Consider the following 18354-nt stretch of genomic DNA (forward strand, 5'->3'; position numbering starts at 1 on the left):
TATGCTATCAATTGATTCAAACAATTTGTGTATTTGATTCCGAGCAGTAGTACCATCTTTGTTGGCCTCCATTTGTATGAAATGTGGTTTATATATGTCTCATTATACATAATGTCTTTGACTGGTTTGGTTGCTAAATAAGTTTGTTATTCGGTTTGAGTAAGCATCTAATTACTATTACAGAAAATAGTTTGTGCGATGCAAGTACTTTCGTCGCACAAAGTCATAAAACGTTGCTTGAAAATTAGCCCAATGACATCTTCGTCGCGCGCAAACCGTCGCGCAAAGGTCGTGAAAGTAGGGTTTGTGCGACAAAGAGGTAACCTGCGTTGCGCAAAAGGTCTTTGCGCGATGACAGCACCTACGTCGGGCAAAGAACTTTTGCGTGACGACAGCATTTGCATCGCGCAAAAGGTCTTTGCGCAACGACAGCACATGTGTCACGCAAAAGTTCTTTGTGCGATGAAAAAGTAACTTGTGTCGCGCAAAGTACTTTAGCCCGATGACAGCACCTGCATCGCGCAAAAGGTCTTTGCGCGATGACAGTACCTGCGTCATGCAAAAGTTCTTTGCGCAACACATGTTACTTGTTAGTCGCACAAATATTTTTTTTTTGACAAAATATTTTTTATTTAATTTTTTATAAATATTGTAATTAAATTATAAACAATAATTAATAAACCAATAAAAAGTATTTAATTATAAAATATATGAAAATGTACGTACAAGATGTCCGAACATAAAAGAAAGAACTACAACAAGTAGTCGTATAGGTTTGATGCATCAGGCTACTGGGTGTCGGCTGGGCGAAGTGGCTAGGAGGTCGAAGGTAGAGTAAGATCAGGTGCTGGCATCGAGATTTGAAGGTCGGACATTTGTAAGGCCTGTAAGATCATACTCATCTTATTGTCCTGAGCCGATAATTGGGCTGCAATCTCGGCTTCCTAGGCTGCTTCTTGGGCCACAATCTTACCTTTTAGGGTTTCCACTTCCTCCTTCAGGGCGATGACTTATCCTGTGGTTGATCTAGAAAATGAGGCACCCGTCTCACGAGCCCGCGCCATGTACAATTGCTGCAACCTAGGCTTTAATGGAAGATAACGAATTACTTTTTGTGGAATCTTGGTCTTTCTATTATGTGATGTCATTTTAAACCTCGTTTCATTGCATACATGGCATTTATCCAACTATTTTTTCTCCTTACAAAACAATATACAATTATTTACACATGCATGAATTTTTTCGTATCCCAATCTAAGACCCTTCAACACTTTTTAGGCACTTTTATAATCTTCAGGTAAACAATTGTCCTTTGGAAGCATCATCTTGATAACTCCCAAAAGGTAATCAAAACACTTGTTTGATATACGAAACTTGATCTTGCCATGCATTAACTCCACAATTGTTGTGAGCACTAAAAAGTTCTTGCAACCCAGATATAATTCTTGCTTGACATTTTTTAATAGTTTTTCATCGTTTTTGAATGCCTCGCTGTCCGTGGTTGGATGTACGTCATCTCCCCTTTCCTAATTAGTGTTGGTCGAGGCGTATGGATAAACGTCATTTAAAATATCCATAACTTGTTCATTAGGATCCACATTAGATTCAACGGTTTCCACTCGTGTCACTTATGAAGACCAAGCTTGGTCTAATCATTCTCCATAATGATTCCAAGTAGTATAGGTCTCCATCATCCCATTTCTTACTAAATGAAATCGAACATTTTCGGATGTCTCCCTCATTGAGTTGTTACACCTCCTACACGGACACCGAATATGAGTTGAACCTAGGTTGTGTCTAGTTGCAAATTCAATTAACTCATCTATTCCTTCCAAGTACTTAACAACACATTTATTCTAATTCTGTATCCACTGTCTGTCCATTTTGTCTGTAATCCCAATAAAAATACAAGAATTACAACAACTTCAACTATTGTCTTATCACCTTATTCATTTGGTAAGGGCCCTATCTCATTCAGGAATGCACAGTTATATGTCGTAGTTTATGATTCCAATAGATTAAATTTCGACGCGGGCAAATTTCGACAGCATCTGACACGCTCCGACCTTGATATTCCCCGAATATCAGGATAGACACGTGTTGGCTGACACCCGAGGGTGACGAAAGCCAATAATAGATTACAAGAGTAATGATTAGGTGAAAAATATTAATGAATAAACATAAGAATTTAAGAGTAATAAACAAAGTTCAAGGAAGTGTCTAGGGTGCACAAGACACAATCTAAAACAAGATTTACAAAAAGGAAAGATCATTACAAGATATCACACAAGTGAGTGATAGATTGCTACTGGTAGGGGAATGCCTCGTATGCCGTCTCGTAGTCCTCGTTTCTATGACCTAAATGGGGGCGCAAAACAAAGGTGAGTGGACCAAGTTCATATATACAATAATAATAAAACAGTTATCAAAGTACTAACCCCCACAATTTATATAATGAAAACTACTAGCATAATAAGTGATGGATTTAATAAAATCCTAGCATGCCAAAAATATCTCCAAAAGTCATTTCACGGAAAAACATCGGGAAAATCAAAACAATAAACGCATCGTAGATCGTCTCGTAAGCACGGTGTGTTGTTAGAAAGATCACTGAATAAATATAACTCCCGGTCTAATACCTACTCTGTGGTCTCTGTGCCCATAGCCAGAGATTACCAACTCCCGGCCCAATGTCTGCTCCATGTCCCTCAACCCGTAGCTAGGGATTATTTCTCCCGGCCTAAATGCCAACACCAGATCCTCTCCCCATGCGGCATAGTATCCTCTAGGTACGCACAAATAGTTACGCCTCTCATAAATAACCACTTCATAGTATAAAGTCATCCATCGTCTATACTATAAAGAGGGGTTTCTAAAACATGTTCTAGCATTCTATCATCATCCATCAAATAGTCTACCAGTTCATGGTTTTTATAGAAAATACGATATATTAAAATATAGCTCAAAATAGGCTAACATTTAATTCCTCACCAAAAACACGAGACGAAATCAATAAATTCAGTAAATAAGCTTAACATAAATCGAATCATAAATTTGTAGGTATGCTAATCATTTATGCAATTAATTTATAAAATCATGTAATTTTAGAAGGGGTCCACTCACAAATATTCCTTAGCAGAAGAGTCGAGCGGAAAAGGATTAAGGATTTCTCCACTAGCAACTTTACCTAGGCACAAAAATGTAATAAATAAATAAAAGGATTTTTCTAAAAGTTTTGGGTTTGAACTAAATAAATTAAGGGATTTGGGTTTGGATGGGTAAGGCCTTAATAGGTTTTAGAATTCTAAGGTTTTATGGTAAAAAGGCTTTAGGGTAAAGAAATGGGGTTTGGGCTTAAGCCCAAACACACACACACACCACAAACACACACACACAAGCACAACATGCACATGCATGCATGGCATGCATATACACACACGCACACATGCACTAAACGCACACACACACACACCCTAAACACACACACACACACACACACACACACGGGCTGCACACCCACAGCCCACATACACACACACACACACTCACATAAAGGCCTCACAAAAGGGCAGGGCTTTAAGCCCTTTAACAAGAACCGGCCCAAGGCCCTTCAGAATAAGGCCTGTGGCCTTTTGGGGTTTTAAAACAACATAACTAAAAATAAAAATCATGCGGGCTAGGGTACTGGGCTGGCCCAAAAATGCTAAAGCCCGAGGGTGGTTCTAAACGGCCTGAGAGGCATGGTTTGCCGAGGAAGAAGAAGGTCGGAGCTGCTACAGCTCCGGTCACCTGAAAACGGAGGTTCTAGACTCCGATCTAAGTACGAACATGAAGAAAAAGAGGAGAGGAAGAGATTGCTACCTTCAAATAACCGTAACACGGTCGAAGGTGACTGGAAATCCCCTCGAAGCTCACGGGTTCGCTGGAAAAATGGGTGTGCTCAACCCAACTCCATTCCAAGGTACAACCTACATAAAAAGGGAATGATCTAACTTATAAAACACAACCAAGCATCACGCTAAGAGAGAGAATGAGAGATTCGTGACTTACCCAACGGAAAAAGAGGAGTTCGTCGGAGCTTTTGCTCCCGTGCCATCGAACTCACAGGGAGGAGATCATGGGCTCGCTACGAGCCTCCCTTGGTGGTGACACGGTCCTAGTGTCCAGAGGAAGAGAGTGAGGCGAGAGGTTGAGAGAGAGAAAGATATATAGGAGAGCTGAGAGAGAGAGCTACGGGAGAGAGATGAAGAAGAGAGAGGTATCGGGGGGGGATAGAAAGAGAGAAAAGATGGGTGAGTTAGATGGCTGCCACGTGGCAGTTTAGGGTAAAATAACAAATAATACAAATATTTGGGGGTGGTTGTAACAGCATCTCCTTACAGTTCTTCAAGTGCACACCGTAGATACATAATATCCATCTTGTACTCAAAGAACATCAGGAAATGTTACCAAAATTTCCACTACCGAAACCTAATCCGTGAACCGCAAACTAGAACATGTAACTATGCATTCCCAAACTATCTAAAAAATGGGACAATTCAAGAATTAATTGGACCGTAGTCATGTTTTCACATATGCACGAAATCCAACTAATTCTCAAACGGGAAACCAAGTTTTTCTTAAAAAAAATGTACAAAGTCAAGTAGTATTAACTTCGCACAACACAAAACAATTTTGTACATGATGTACAAAAATATGTGCATACAAATAAATTAAATCACAATAATTACTGAAACTAAATAAAATGAATAAAACTAATAAAGATTAATTTAAAATTCAATCCCAAAAAACTCCACCATGACCCAAAAAAGGGCATAGCACGTAGGCAAAGGTACACAATAACAAGTGTAAGGAATCTGAAGTTAGTTGCTCAAAAATTGTGTTCATACGTGATGGAAATATTCAGTAATTAGGAAGCTGAAAATAGAAATCAAGGTTATACCCATGTACATAACCACAAGAGTAAATTGTAGATATGATCCCTTAACTTTAACCCAATTGGAGCAATGATCCCTCAACTAAAAATCCATTACCATCGGTCCCTCAACTCATCAAAACGTGCAGCTATGGTCTCTCAACTAAAAATCCATTACCATTGGTCCCTCAACTTTAATTCAACTGGAGAAATGGTCCATTAACTTTAACCCAATTGTAGCAATGATTCTTCCAACATAACTCGTTTTGACAAATTTTTTGACGTACGTAGTTGACGAAAAGGATCATAATTACACACTTTGATGAGTTGAGGGACCCTAATTATATATAAGGAAAACTAATTAAAAGGGATTGAAAACTTTGAGTTTTAATGATAAGGACAAAATAAAGGGTAAAGTGAATAGTACCAGGATTAAATTTTTAGTGTAAAAATGTGGTTTTTCGTTAAAGTGAACAGTGTCGGGAGCTTTTCGTTAAAGTGAACAGTATCGGGAGCTTTTCGTTAAAGTTCCCTTATATATATGGTTATTCCAACATAACTTATTTTGACAAAATTTTGACGAAATTGATGAAAATGACTATAGCTACACATGTTGATAAGTTGAGGGACCAATGGTAATGAATTTTTAGTTGAGGGACCATTACTCCAATTTGATTAAAATTGAATGACCATTGCTACAATTTACTCTAATCACAAACTACCAGGTCAAAGCTAATAATCTGCCTTATAGTGGTGAAATCATTAACAGATAACACTTTATTTTTTGGATGTATGAAAACAATATCAGGGGTTGATAGGGGTTGGTATACAAACTCAAGTTATTTGAACGTCATATAGAAACTAATATCTAGTTTACCAGAACCGGGATTTAAACCATTAGTAAAATTTGAGATGATTCTTTTCGTGACATGTAGAATTATCAAAATATGAAGAAACCACATGTCAATTATTTTTTCCACTTAAACCATAGTACGTTTCGTGATGTGTTTCTATTGCAATGTGAAATCTTATAGTCTCACTTCTTTTAATAGGTAAAATTAATCAAGATTAATTAAAAATTCAATCCCAAAAAACTCCACCATGATTAAAAAAGGGTATAGCACACAGGCAAAGGTACATATACAAAAATCCTGTACAAAAATCCCATATACAATTTGAAAAAAATACATTCAGATTTGTTCTTCAATGATATTCATATACAAAAATTATGTACAAAACAAATTTAGTTGCTTTAGTTTGAATTCTCAATTCAAAGTTACATATACAAAATCAAATTGCTTACCAGATAGGGATAGATTGAGGAAGGGAAAGGAAATGGAGGAGAAGAGAGATGACATATTTGTATGATGAATTTAAGAGCAAGGGAGGGGGGATTGGAGAAGGTTTTGAAGAGAGATGGGGAGGGAGGTAGTTGCTGCAACTGGGTTTGCAGTTTCTACCTCCCAAACTTCTTTAGTGATATGGAAAAAGTCGTTGACTTTGCGTGATGAAGACCAAGGTTCTAAAAAACGCTAGGTGCTAGTCAAGCGGCGGACTAGCGTCTAGGTGGATAGGCAGGGTCTAGGCGGATTTAGGTAAATTTCTTATATATTTTATGAATTAATTAAATTTACTATATCAAATGTAAATAATTATTGACTAATATGTCATTTCTTATAGAAGAACATACATATGTGAATGTTTTATGTACATATATGATATGCTTGCCTAGGAAAAAATTATCTAAATAATTTATAATTTATATAAGATTTATATATATATATACACACACACACAATATATATACCAAACTTTTAAAAATATAAAAAGCCCACATAGTGGGTGGTTTTCATTATTAAAATCATCAAGCCAATCACCTCACATTTGCTCTTTCACATCACCTGTCCACCTTGGGTGGTTTTCATTATTAAAACCATTAGAGTCCATGGTTTCATAATTAAAACCAGTTCGCAACTTGCACCACAACATATTTAAATGTTTAAGTCTCTCTCTCTTTGCACTGTCTCTTCTCTCATCTTCGTAGACGAGCTGCAAAAATTCACCATTAGTCTCTCTCTTTCTCTCTTCACACTCTCTCTTCCCTCATCTTCATAGAGACGAGCAACATAAATTTTTCGAGGCTCTGCTGCTACGTAAGAGATCGGAAGTTATAGATCCTTTGTGAAAATTGCAGCAAGTTTGAGATTTGCAGCGAGATTCAAACCGCCTACACTGCCGCCTAGCCCGCCTCAAGCGCCTAGGCAGCCGACTATGTCCTCCCCACCTAACTGAACGTTTTAGTCTAAATTGGGTAGGAGCACCGCCGCCCAGCACCTAGGCGGCCGCCTAGACTGATTTTTAGAACACTGACGAAGATTGTCGTCACGCAAAACAGTTTAGGGCAACGAAGGTGTACTTTTATCGTGCAATGTTGGGAAAAAACGATTGAAGGCTTGGTTTGGCGTCAAAAACTTGCGCGACAGATATACCGCGTTGCGCAAATAGTCTTTGCGTGACGGTGAAATAAAACGTCTTGCAAAAGTTGTTTGTGTGACGCCGTCTATGCGTTGCGCAAGTTTTTGGCGCCAAACCAAGACTTTTACCAATTTTTTCCCAACATTGCGCGATGAAGGTACACCTTTACTGCACTAAACTGTTTTGCGCGATGGTAGTCTTCGTTGCCCAAAGTCCTGTTGCATAAAATGTCCTTGCGTGACGTTTAGTTATCAACGTTGCACAAAATGTCCTTACACAACGTATTTTGCTCCGTCACGCAAGGTTCCGTTGTGCAAGTATATTTTTGTACTAGTGTAAGCAACCAATCTTAGAGCCACGAAAATCTATCATACCTACGCATTGGTGTAGTTTGATTCTAAGTATTATTTCTCATGAATCATAATGTTGTTTACTTGTTAGTTTATTCATATTTTTGTTTAACATTTCAATTTCTTCCTTATTGTATCATGACCCATGAGGACTTACCTACGCTGCATGGGTACGTCATTTATGGCGGTATCCAAAACAATAATGCAATATCACAAGTGTTGTAGATTTTGAATACATCTCAATGACGCATCCGATGTAGGTAGATCTCAATCCTAACTAATTTAGGTGTTCAAATGTCAACTTCACAAACAGTTCTTCGGGACAAGTATAATCCTCAAACCAAACTCTACTCATGCTGTCATGCTGTCATGCATCAGAAATGGATAGCAAACCAAGTATAAAACACAAAAGAAAGGAAAGACCACTACTATATATTAAAGGATTTCAATTTTTTTTTTTTTTTCTTTGATACAAAGATATATTTACACTAACAGGTTGGAGGAATAAAAATTGGTATCGAACTCACTGTTCACAATATTCGAACCTAAGATCTTCCGCTTACAAGTGAAAAGAAAATCACTAGACCATAGTACTAAATGACAAAGATTTCAAGGTTTTAACCACCACAAAATGATGGTAGATTAGATCCCATGACAATGTGGACGTATCCCAAGTTCATATTAACCAAAAAACACAACCGAAAGGTATACAAAAATTGGAACTCCTAGCAATATACAACTCAAGACTCATGTCAAGGTTATTCAACCTTTTTACTGGAAGCTTAGAGTGTCCTTCACCTTCGTTTTGGGCAAGAGGATCCAAATTTTGACTTTACCCCGTGACCAGCTTTAGAGCTTGCTACTTTCTTCGGCATGGTGCTTTTGAAATCCTGAACACGAAGGTAAATGCAGTTTAATTATATATCAGGTAAATGAAAAATTAATAGAAAGAACATCTATAGACTAAAATAGAGAAGATAGGAGCTCAAAGCCTAAAACTCTCACAGGTGGGCATATTGAAACTTTTGCAGCTCTAGCATAGTGAAGATGCTGCATCAGGTCTTCATAGGTAGAAAACTCTTGTTCGGTCTCCGGACAGAAGGACTACAATATATAGCCATAAATTGAAAAGCATATCAGTCCTTGCAAGTCTAAATTGTGTTTATGTTTCAACTAGTTTTTTCTTTATTGCCAGACTTCCAAGCTTTTATTCTACATCTCCTCCACCACTCTTCTAAAACCCCTCATTTTTCTCTTGTATTTTCCCACTAATTCTAACACAAAAATGAAAACAAAATGAAAATCATACAAGTCCAAAATTTTCAATTCATACATTTTCCTTCATTTCTCCCTCATGAAGCAATTGTAGAAAATAAAATACAAACCAATGAGATCATTACACTACACGTGATTAAAATATGAATCTATAAAATTTAAAAAATAAGAGGAAAGAGTGACAATGTCATTATAGTTATTTAATATCTACCTCTAGTAAATCATCGATTCGATATTTGAAGATTTCACATAAGGCAATGGAAAGCTAGAACCATCTTCCACTTCATCTGCCTCTCAATCCATTATCTTTTTCTCGGCGAAAACTTTGCCCCAAGATCTGACTTGTTTGTAGTAGTACACAAACAAACTCAATCTTGGGTCTCTTTAAAATATGAATTGGAAGGATCTAGAACAATGATTTTGAAAATAAACCATGGACCTAAATATGTGTGCAGATTCAATTTCAGGAAATGGTTTTTTCACTCTTGTTTTTTGCTTTTCACCCGTCCCTTTGTTTTTGTCTTAATTCTTTATTTATTTATTTAATCTAAAGGTTAGAAAAAGAAAAAAGTGCAAAGAGGCAAAGGAAAGTGCCGAAATCATTTCCCACCGGTTTCTTCAATATGTTTATCTATTTTTCTTTTCCTCCAAACCTATTTGGCAAGTATATCTAGGCCATTGATGGGATTTACTTAGACGCTATTAGGAGTGGGCACGGGCCAGGTCGGGCCCAAATTTGAAGGGACCGGACCTATTTTAAACCACAACGGAACGAGCCGGAGCGGGTACAGAGAATTTGAGTTTTAGAACCAGACCTAACCCAACCGGTTTAAAACGGGCTGATTCAAGCTTGGTCCACGGGTCCAATTACTTCTTTTTTTTCTAATAGATTATTTAGAAACACAGAAACAAGGCAATACTCTTAACTTTCTCAACCTCCCTTTCTCTGCTTCACTGCACTGAAGAAATGAGGCACACCACCACGATGAACCTCACCGCTCTTGCGAGGCATATCAATAAATCTGTAGAGTTATGGACACGTGGATGCATGCACATAAAATCATGGACTTAGAAAGTTATGGACCAATTTTCTTCTTCAATAAACATAACAAGGACTCAAAAGCATGGCATCATTGATTAGATAGACAACAAATTTCTAGAGACTAAAGTGATTCACACACAAAATCATGGCATATTGATTCAAAATCAAGAAGGGATCTAGGTTTATACCTTTTCTATTTTAGACTCAAAATCAATGGGTACTGCTGCACAGTTCTGATTGTTGCTGGTCTGATTTCCCTTCTGTCTCCAGTTCCTTTTCAAAATCAATCAAGGGATATGGGTTTATACCCTTTGATTGCAAGATCCCTTACACATAGAACAACTTGCATGAGACATTGTCCTTCAAAATCTAAACATTGGAAGAAAAAAACCGAAGAAGGATGAGACTAAAATAACCTTTGGGGCGTCGAGTCCAAGAGAAATTTGAGGGTAATGAGCACAGAGATTCCATGGCATGTGAGAAAGTTTGAAGGACAGAGAGAGTTATAGAAAATTGAGAGAAATGGTGGACGCTGGAGCTCCGAATATCTCAGATGTGTTGTTTTGGTATGTTAAAAATGGGTTGGTCTGGGGCCCTGTGATACTAAAGTTTTGGAACTACCCCGTCCCACCCCATACCCATCTCGAACCGATTGTACCCATCCCGCCCCACGGATCCTAGACCTGTTTGCCCACCCCTAGACACTATCATATGATTTACTCAGTCATTCCCTCTCTATTATCTACTCGACTTGAATGAAATATATACAATTTGCTAATAACTACTTGCTACTCGGTTCCTCATTTCAGTAACTAGCTATCTTCTTCTTTCTTTTTCATCATCTCTTCCTTTCCTCCCACTCCGCTCTTCTTTTTAATCTCCGTATTCCTCGTCTTCTTGTCTTCCCACTCCTTTCTCTCTTTATTTTCTGTCCTTTATTTCTTTCACTCTCTTTCTTCTAAAATTGTCAAAGGGGGTCAAAGAATATTTAGTTCCAAGCCTTATACCATCATTGAAGTTGGAGGTTTACTTTTGTTTGTACTATACTTGACCAATCCTGAAACTACCAAGTACTGGTCAACTTTATACATTCAAAAACCCACTGAGGGATTCATGATGAGGCACCCCTGTCGAAGCACTTGAGTTTCCTTCCACTCAGGATGCCAATCACATCACGACATGTGTCAACATCAGAATAAGACTTCTAGAGTCCCACATCGATCGTGGACGAAAGCCGAAGACTCTCCTTAACTAAAAAAGAAGACCATTCTACTACAATTAAGGGAGGAATGTCATTATTATACTTAAACTAGTCATTATAACCCACTAATGGTGATTATGCTTAAACTTATGTATTTGTGTAAACCCTTGACTATTAATGAGAACTCCTATACTCTATGGACATAGCCAAACTTAGGATGAACCACGTACATCTTGTGTTTACTTCCCTATCTCTATCTCTTTACATATTATCCTCACTAGATGACCGGAGCAACTGGGCGAATGTCACAAACTTAACATTTTACGTTGTTCCAAAGTATCGCCGACAAACTTGACATTTTATGTTGTTACAAAGTCTCGCCAATTTTGTGCATCAACAACTTTAAACACTTCTTGACAAGCTCTCTGTGTTACAGTTGATATGGCATAGACAAATGGAGATTCGGTTCAAAAAAAGGTTTATGGTTTTCCTATAGGGTGGAGACATCAAGCCAAAACATGAAGCCAGCCACAGCTAGGCATAACACAATGAAAGCCGCCCTGGCTTTTAGCAGCACTTAGGTACAGTTTGGTATGCAGACAGGACAGAACGAGATGAATGGGAAAGGACGAAACAAAGATTTCGTGTTATATTTGGTACGCACAAGATGGAACGGGACGAAACGAGATTAAATGACTAACTTACCCTTTTTATTTGACTCTCTATCCACCCTGTCTCTCTACTTTCTCTTCTTCCATATGTTTCAAGAACATGCCCATATTGATCCCAGTAAAAATCAAACTCAGTAAATCAAACCCATACTTTCTCTTCATTTCATTTTCTTTCTCTTCAATTCAAACCCATATTTCTCTTCCCTTAATTTCTTTCTCTTCAAAACAATAGTTTAGGGTTTCATTTTCCCGTCAAGCTAAAGAGAAAGTCGTTGTTGCAGAGCTCGCACACCTGTAGCAGCAATGGCGAGAATCAAGGTACATGAGCTGAGGCACAAGACAAAGTCTGACCTTTTGGCCCAGCTCAAGGATCTCAAGTCGGAGCTTGCCCTCCTCCGCATTTTGGCTTTGAATTTAAGTATGACATACGTGAGGTTTTGGTGTTTAATTGAACTCCTCTAGGATTGGGTAGGCATGCCTCACCCAAACTGACTTAAATTTTCTTCGAGTGCAATGATAGTTAAGATTCTGTTGATGTTTAAAAAACAAAAACTAAATAAAACCAAACACAGAAAAATCCCAAATTGGTTTTTTTTTTTTTTTTTCAATTTACAGAGGCTTTGTCGCATCTGCAAATTCATTGCAATCAATTTCTGCAGCGTTGGGAGAAGAAGGTGGAGCGCGGAGGGACTAAACCTGCAGCAATGGAGGAGCTTCGACATCGTCAACAACGGCCTTGGTCTCGTTTTTGCTATATGAGTCTTGGGCGTCGCTGGTGACGATCTCGTCGTAGGACTAGCAGGGAGGAAGACAGCGAGAAGAAGTTGAGTTTGGGTTTGGGTTAGCCATAGTTGGATTGCTGGGTTTGTGGTGGAGAAAGATGAGGCTACAAGAGAGAGGGAGGGTAGAAGAGAGAAAGGCTACGGGAGATAGAGAGAGCGTAGACAGTGGAATTAATGAAACAAAGAAGAGGTATTGTTGTCCAAAAAATTATAAATTTGTGTCTTGTGGGCTGGAACAAGTTGTTCCAGGGGGTAAGGTGGAACCAAAAGATGGCTAAAATTCGTTCCACGGGACGATGCGTTCCAGTCAAATTGGCACACCAAACGTGGGATGAAACGCCTCGTCCCACTGTGTTCCGTCCCGTCCCACATACCAAACGGTACCTTAGTGCCGCCAACAAAGAAGCCAAGACATCAACCCATCATAAAGCAAACTAGAACCATATGATTCAAAACAAGTAAACAAGTTCCAATAATGTTATTCATAACATATTTTTATACCACAATTGTATACCACATTAGATGGCATTTGATGTGAACAGCCACATCATCTAAATTAATTAGCATTTAATTTTAAAATGTTAATGAATAATTAATAAAAAGATTGTTAATTAAATAATGATTGTGGTATACGAGAGGTCTACTTCTGCCACCTAAGATTATTTAAGTGTTTTAATTAATAAAAAAATTTAAATTAAATGATGTAACTTGTCTAACTCATCTGTCATCTAAGATAGTAAAGAAATATGGTATAAAATTGTGGTAAGAATAGCATTACTCAACATGTTCCTCATTGAAAACTATCAAATAAAGGATTCAATTCCTCAAAACGAGATGCCTTGACAAGAAGTTCACTAAGATGTAATCCCTACAACTTCACTGAAATGTAATCCTGAACAAAAAAATGTATGACTGGGAGGGAAAAAAAGACAGACGACACCACTCCACAGCCCTAAACTTTTAATATGTCACCGAAGAAAGGAGTTCAAGCTGGGAACCAATCTTCTCCTCTGCAGATTTTTCAGCCTTCAACCTAAGTTTGGTTAGCTGCTTCTTCCTCTCATATTCCAACTGAGCCCTCTCTTTTCTCTTGTTCTCCAGCTCCTGTGAACGGAAAATAAAAATAAATTCAGAATATTCGGCATGTAACTTTACCAACAAACTTAACATTGCGTTCGTACTAAAACCAAGAACTTTATATCATGGCTGGAAAATACGTCAACCGATTGTCAAGCTTAAGGGAAGTTTCGGAATTCCAGCACATCTCAAGAAAGTTTATAAACATATGATCATGAAAACCAGATTCATGGATGAATATATACATAAAAGATCATAAAACCGACAAGTGAAATGACCGAAAAATGCAAGGGTGGAGATAACTCCCTAAGGCAACAAACTCTGCTGCGGCTAACTACAAACTACATTCAAATAACATCCAACAAATAAAAGGGAATGGCTATCTAATTACGACCACATTCAACCAAAATCGTAAAAGCATAAACCTTTTGAGTTGAATTTCATCTTACCTTGATTGTGTCATAATGGTTCCATCCGACCTCAGATGAAAGCTGACCCAACAAGCAGTATTTGTGGCCCTTCTGAAGCCTCAACACCCTAATTTCACAATTGATCACAAACCCCAATTCAGCGAAGCAATTCATCAAACACTTGCACAACAAAAACATAATGTCACACCAACACCAAACTCACTTGAGAGCATCAGGAACCACCATCCTCTTCGTCTTGTCATACGGCGGCGGGATGCCCTCGTAAACCTTCAGCCTCGCCAGAGCCTCAGCTCCGCGCTTAGTCTTGTGCGGGATCATCCTGCAAAAACACAAACCAGTCGCCATTAAAATGGTGAGTTTGGAGTCGAGGAGCGGAGATACAGAGGTGGGGATAGTGGAATTACGACGTTACCCTCGGACAGTGCGCCAGAAGATTTTGGCGGGAGAGCGGTAGTGGATGGGGCCGTGAGAGGGCTGGGTGTTCATGCGCTTCCTGAGGAACCTCATGTACTTCATCTTCTGCCTCACCAGACCGCCCGATATGGCGATCTGCTCGGCGCGCACGACGGCGATCGGCTGGCCGTTCAGAAGGTCCTTGGCCACAACAGCCGCCAGACGACCGAGCATGTGGTGGCGCCCGTCCACCACCACTCGCTTCGCGCAGATTCCTGAGCCGGACACCATTTTCTCGCCCTCTGATTCTCTCTCACCCTCACTCTGTGCGAATATATAAAAGGGAAAGTTCATAGCTAGGGTTTTTGTCAACCGCGTGCCTGGACGTGCTATCTACACATCTCAAATTACTTTTCATACATTTGTTAATTTTTATCCGTTGATCTTCTTCAATTCATCCAATCCGACGGCTCAAAATTAAAAAAAATATGTAAGAAGTAAAATGGGATGTGTGGATATCATATCCCTGCCTGTATTCGTTTTGGGGCCGACTATTGGGCTTAGACCATTTTTAATAGATAACTTTAACGAAAAGCACTCGGTACTGTTCACTTTAACGAAAAATCACATTTTTACACTAAAAAGTCAATTCTGGTACTATTTACTTTACCTTTTATTTTGTCCTTATCATTAAAACTCAAAGTTTTCAAACCATTTTCATTAGTTTTTCCTTTTTAATAAGGTTTTGTATTGGCCCATAATTGGCCTTTTTATTGAATTGGATGGAAGAACTACACTGTATTTTCTCAACAACAATTTATTTGGAGTGATTTGGATATGAAAGTGAGTGTTACAATTGATAAGTTATCAAGCATTTTCTTGACAAATATCTTGTGATATGATATGCTTTTAGTGTAAGTGAAGTTGGAGATGCGTGTTAGCCTAAGCAGAAATTTTACGGATCATGTGTCTGTGCGGCCACGCATAAATAAAAAGTCACCATGCTTTCTTACCATACAACTTACTTTGTAGTCCCTTCAGTGTGAGAGTAACCGCATACGAACAACCATGTGGAAGAAATTTTCCAATCTACAAGGATCACAAATAGGCAATAAAAATGTGTTGAAAGTCTTGTATAAACAGAATAAGTTAGGGAGAACCGTTAAGTTATTTTGGAAGTGCAACCATTAACGTTTGACTCCGAATCAACTCTTAAACGACAGGTTCTCAAAGCACTTATCTTTGTTGTATGAGTTGTAGAGTCGATTCGTGTGATTAGAGCACTACGTATGCTTACCAAACAATGACCATAAGTCTGCCCACAGAAATCGTACCAAAAAATTAAAAAACTACCGAACACAGTGGATTTTGTGGTTGGTGGACGACTAGGCCATCCCACCCATTCTCTTGCGTAATTCCCCCCAATCCTTTCCGAATTAAAAATCTCTCCACCCCACTCACCCACCACCAACCCACCTTTTCCTTCTTTTCTCTTTCAATTCAAACTCTCTGAAATCTTCAAATCTCTGCATTTCCAACAATGGCTGGAGACAAAAAGGTCTACACTTTAGCTGAGGTCTCCACTCACAGTGACCGCAAGGACTGCTGGCTCGTCATCGATGGCAAGGTAATTTTCTAGCTTCTTCTGAGCTCTGCAGTTTTCAGTTAAATTTGGGGACTTTGCATCTGGGTTGTGTTAATTTGGAGTTTTTGTGTGTGATTGAATCTGGGTTTTGCTCTGATTGGATCTGGGAGAAGTGTTTGCTTGTGGGTTTTGACTTTTGACTAGTACAGTGGAATTTTGGTTTATATTTTGACCGCGTATTATAGTAGTTAGATCGCGTTCGAGATATCTATGAAAACAGAGGAAAATTAAAGTTTAGGTGGTTGATTAGATTGTTATGAAGTTATGAATCAGATTGATAGACATTGGTTGAGCTGAGCATAGATTCCACGGAAATTGAACTTATAGGAGCTTCAGCTGCTGATGGATGTTCATGTCTTTTCTCTTTTTGGTGAATTTCTCGGCCCCAAAGGGGGTAGCTTCTGCTGATACCGCACAGTGGTATCTAATATCTTTTAAAGTGCGTGATAGTTTATGGAGAATAGGTAGTTATTTATTCGATATTTTAGTTATTAGGGTGCAATGACTGATTATTTTTAGATAAATTATTACCGCACACTCCGTCTAATGTCGCCTTTGGGTCACTTATTTGTACGTCAAGTAGAGAATTACGTTGCTTTTTGTGTGTGTTTGCCAACTAATCCTGCGGATGTGACAATATGGAGGAAAGTAATTGTTAAGAGAAGGCAGAGTTACTAACAGTATGATAAAATGGGTTCGAACAGGTTTATGATGTAACAAAATTCTTGGAGGATCATCCTGGTGGTGATGAGGTCTTATTGGCAGTCACAGGTTTGACACAAACTTAATTCTTTCCCTTTTTGTATGCGCGCATCACAAAATATCGGTAGAAACAGAAGCCTGTTGATACCATTTGATTACTGTTTATGGTCCTAATATGATCCGTGGTTTGCAGGAAAGGATGCAAGTAACGATTTCGAGGATATTGGCCACAGTTCCACTGCTAGAGCAATGCTGGACGAGTTTTACGTCGGAGACATTGATTCGGCATCCATCCCCACGAATAGGAAGTACACTCCTCCCAAGCAGCCTTACTACAACCAGGACAAGACAACTGATTTCGTCATCAAACTCCTCCAGGTCCTCGTTCCCCTGCTAATTTTGGGCCTGGCCTTCGGTGTGCGCTTCTACACCAAATCGTCAACAGCATAAATGCAGAAGCGGAAGGTGAAGTGAGAACGCTTTCCAATAAGTTTATGACGGGGTCGCAAAGACCCTTTGTTATTTTTCGGCGTTTGGAAATGTTGACGATGAAGGGTTGTTAGGATATTCGATTTGCCTTTGCTTTCAAATGTGTTGTGGTTGGTGAAACGACATGTCGTGGGACTGATTGTTGGGGCTTGATTCAGGGGCCCAGTTAAGTTTTACAGACCTGCTTTTTACACCCAACGATTCCATCACTTTACCCAACATCCAAAAACGTTGTTGGGACTTGGGAGAAAATCAGAAAACAACGAAAAACATATTTTAGATAAAAGAAAACCCATGCAAGCCTCATGGTCGACTATGTCGTCCATCTCAGTGGAGAGGTTGCCGACATGTAAGCTTAATGGTTGACCATGACCTCCATCTTCATGGAGGTCGGCATCCTCTATGTAGGTAGAGGTTGCTTTGTATCACAAATCTCTTCACGGAGGCCACAACCAGGAGAGAAACCTACCTACTCTAGGGGTGCTACTAGGAACGGTATTTTGAGTTTCCTATTGTCATGTGTCTTAACTTTTTTACATAACAGTGCGTGATTAGCTAGAGAACCAACAATGGCATTCGTAAAGAAGTTCTTCCATGCCAATTGTCGCGACTTATGTTTTGTTTTTTCTGTACGCATATTAGTTATTAGTAACCTTACCCTTTAAATTAAAACGCTTCAAACCAATACTTAGAAAAATATCAAGCTAACTTTGCAAAAAGAAATATCGCAATTAAACTAGTTTAGTGTTTTTGCGTAAAATTTATAAATATCAGAATCTTTAGAATCAATTAGAATATAACACATGAATGGTAAATGATCGATAATCTGTGTAGAATCAAATTCTTGGATGTAAGTAGGAACCCTCTAAGGTTTGATATCTATCTACTTTTGGAAAGTTTGTGTAT

The 18354-nt window shown here is 38.7% G+C and overlaps 2 protein-coding genes and 2 long non-coding RNA genes across 7 annotated transcripts; 1 reads left to right on the forward strand and 3 right to left on the reverse strand.

Annotated features, from left to right (window-relative positions):
* Window positions 1-2134: 2134 nt before the first annotated feature.
* On the reverse strand, window positions 2135-5774 carry LOC126584868 (uncharacterized). 3 transcript variants are annotated; one of them, XR_007610141.1, is made up of 5 exons: window positions 4051-5774; window positions 3862-3968; window positions 3124-3187; window positions 2640-2785; window positions 2135-2358 (listed from the first exon to the last, which is right to left on the reverse strand). It is a non-coding gene; the product is annotated as an uncharacterized LOC126584868 (long non-coding RNA). The 3 variants fall into 3 exon arrangements; XR_007610143.1 differs by lacking the exon at window positions 2640-2785; XR_007610142.1 differs by having other exon boundaries at window positions 2135-3187.
* Window positions 5775-8152: 2378 nt separating this feature from the next.
* Window positions 8153-10935, reverse strand: LOC126584869 (uncharacterized). Of its 2 annotated transcripts, XR_007610145.1 has the most exons (5): window positions 10474-10935; window positions 10246-10383; window positions 9227-10037; window positions 8746-8844; window positions 8153-8630 (listed from the first exon to the last, which is right to left on the reverse strand). It is a non-coding gene; the product is annotated as an uncharacterized LOC126584869 (long non-coding RNA). The 2 variants fall into 2 exon arrangements; XR_007610144.1 differs by lacking the exon at window positions 9227-10037 and having other exon boundaries at window positions 10474-10921.
* Window positions 10936-13485: 2550 nt separating this feature from the next.
* Window positions 13486-14949, reverse strand: LOC126584864 (60S ribosomal protein L13a-1-like). The gene is made up of 4 exons (XM_050249235.1): window positions 14632-14949; window positions 14422-14538; window positions 14238-14325; window positions 13486-13815 (listed from the first exon to the last, which is right to left on the reverse strand). Exons 1-4 carry the CDS (start codon window positions 14901-14903, stop codon window positions 13672-13674), a joined length of 621 nt encoding a protein of 206 aa, XP_050105192.1. The 5' UTR covers window positions 14904-14949; the 3' UTR covers window positions 13486-13671.
* A 1001-nt stretch (window positions 14950-15950) lies between these two features.
* LOC126584866 (cytochrome b5-like) lies at window positions 15951-17641 on the forward strand. The gene is made up of 3 exons (XM_050249238.1): window positions 15951-16239; window positions 16962-17028; window positions 17153-17641. Exons 1-3 carry the CDS (start codon window positions 16153-16155, stop codon window positions 17407-17409), a joined length of 411 nt encoding a protein of 136 aa, XP_050105195.1. The 5' UTR covers window positions 15951-16152; the 3' UTR covers window positions 17410-17641.
* The last annotated feature ends 713 nt before the right edge of the window (window positions 17642-18354 follow it).

The sequence above is a fragment of the Malus sylvestris genome, chromosome 10, assembly GCF_916048215.2.
Source record: "Malus sylvestris chromosome 10, drMalSylv7.2, whole genome shotgun sequence".
Lineage (NCBI taxonomy): Eukaryota > Viridiplantae > Streptophyta > Magnoliopsida > Rosales > Rosaceae > Malus > Malus sylvestris.

Excerpts from the sequence above, each read along its gene's own strand:
- LOC126584864 (XM_050249235.1), bottom strand. The coding sequence starts at position 14,903 with ATGGTGTCCGGCTCAGGAATCTGCGCGAAGCGAGTGGTGGTGGACGGG. Across the intron at positions 14,539-14,631 it reads TTCTGGCGCACTGTCCGAGG|GATGATCCCGCACAAGACTA; the intron begins GTAACGTCGTAA and ends GTGTTTTTGCAG. Across the intron at positions 14,326-14,421 it reads GTGGTTCCTGATGCTCTCAA|GGTGTTGAGGCTTCAGAAGG; the intron begins GTGAGTTTGGTG and ends TTGTGAAATTAG.
- LOC126584866 (XM_050249238.1), top strand. The coding sequence starts at position 16,153 with ATGGCTGGAGACAAAAAGGTCTACACTTTAGCTGAGGTCTCCACTCAC. Across the intron at positions 16,240-16,961 it reads GGCTCGTCATCGATGGCAAG|GTTTATGATGTAACAAAATT; the intron begins GTAATTTTCTAG and ends GGGTTCGAACAG. Across the intron at positions 17,029-17,152 it reads GGTCTTATTGGCAGTCACAG|GAAAGGATGCAAGTAACGAT; the intron begins GTTTGACACAAA and ends CGTGGTTTGCAG.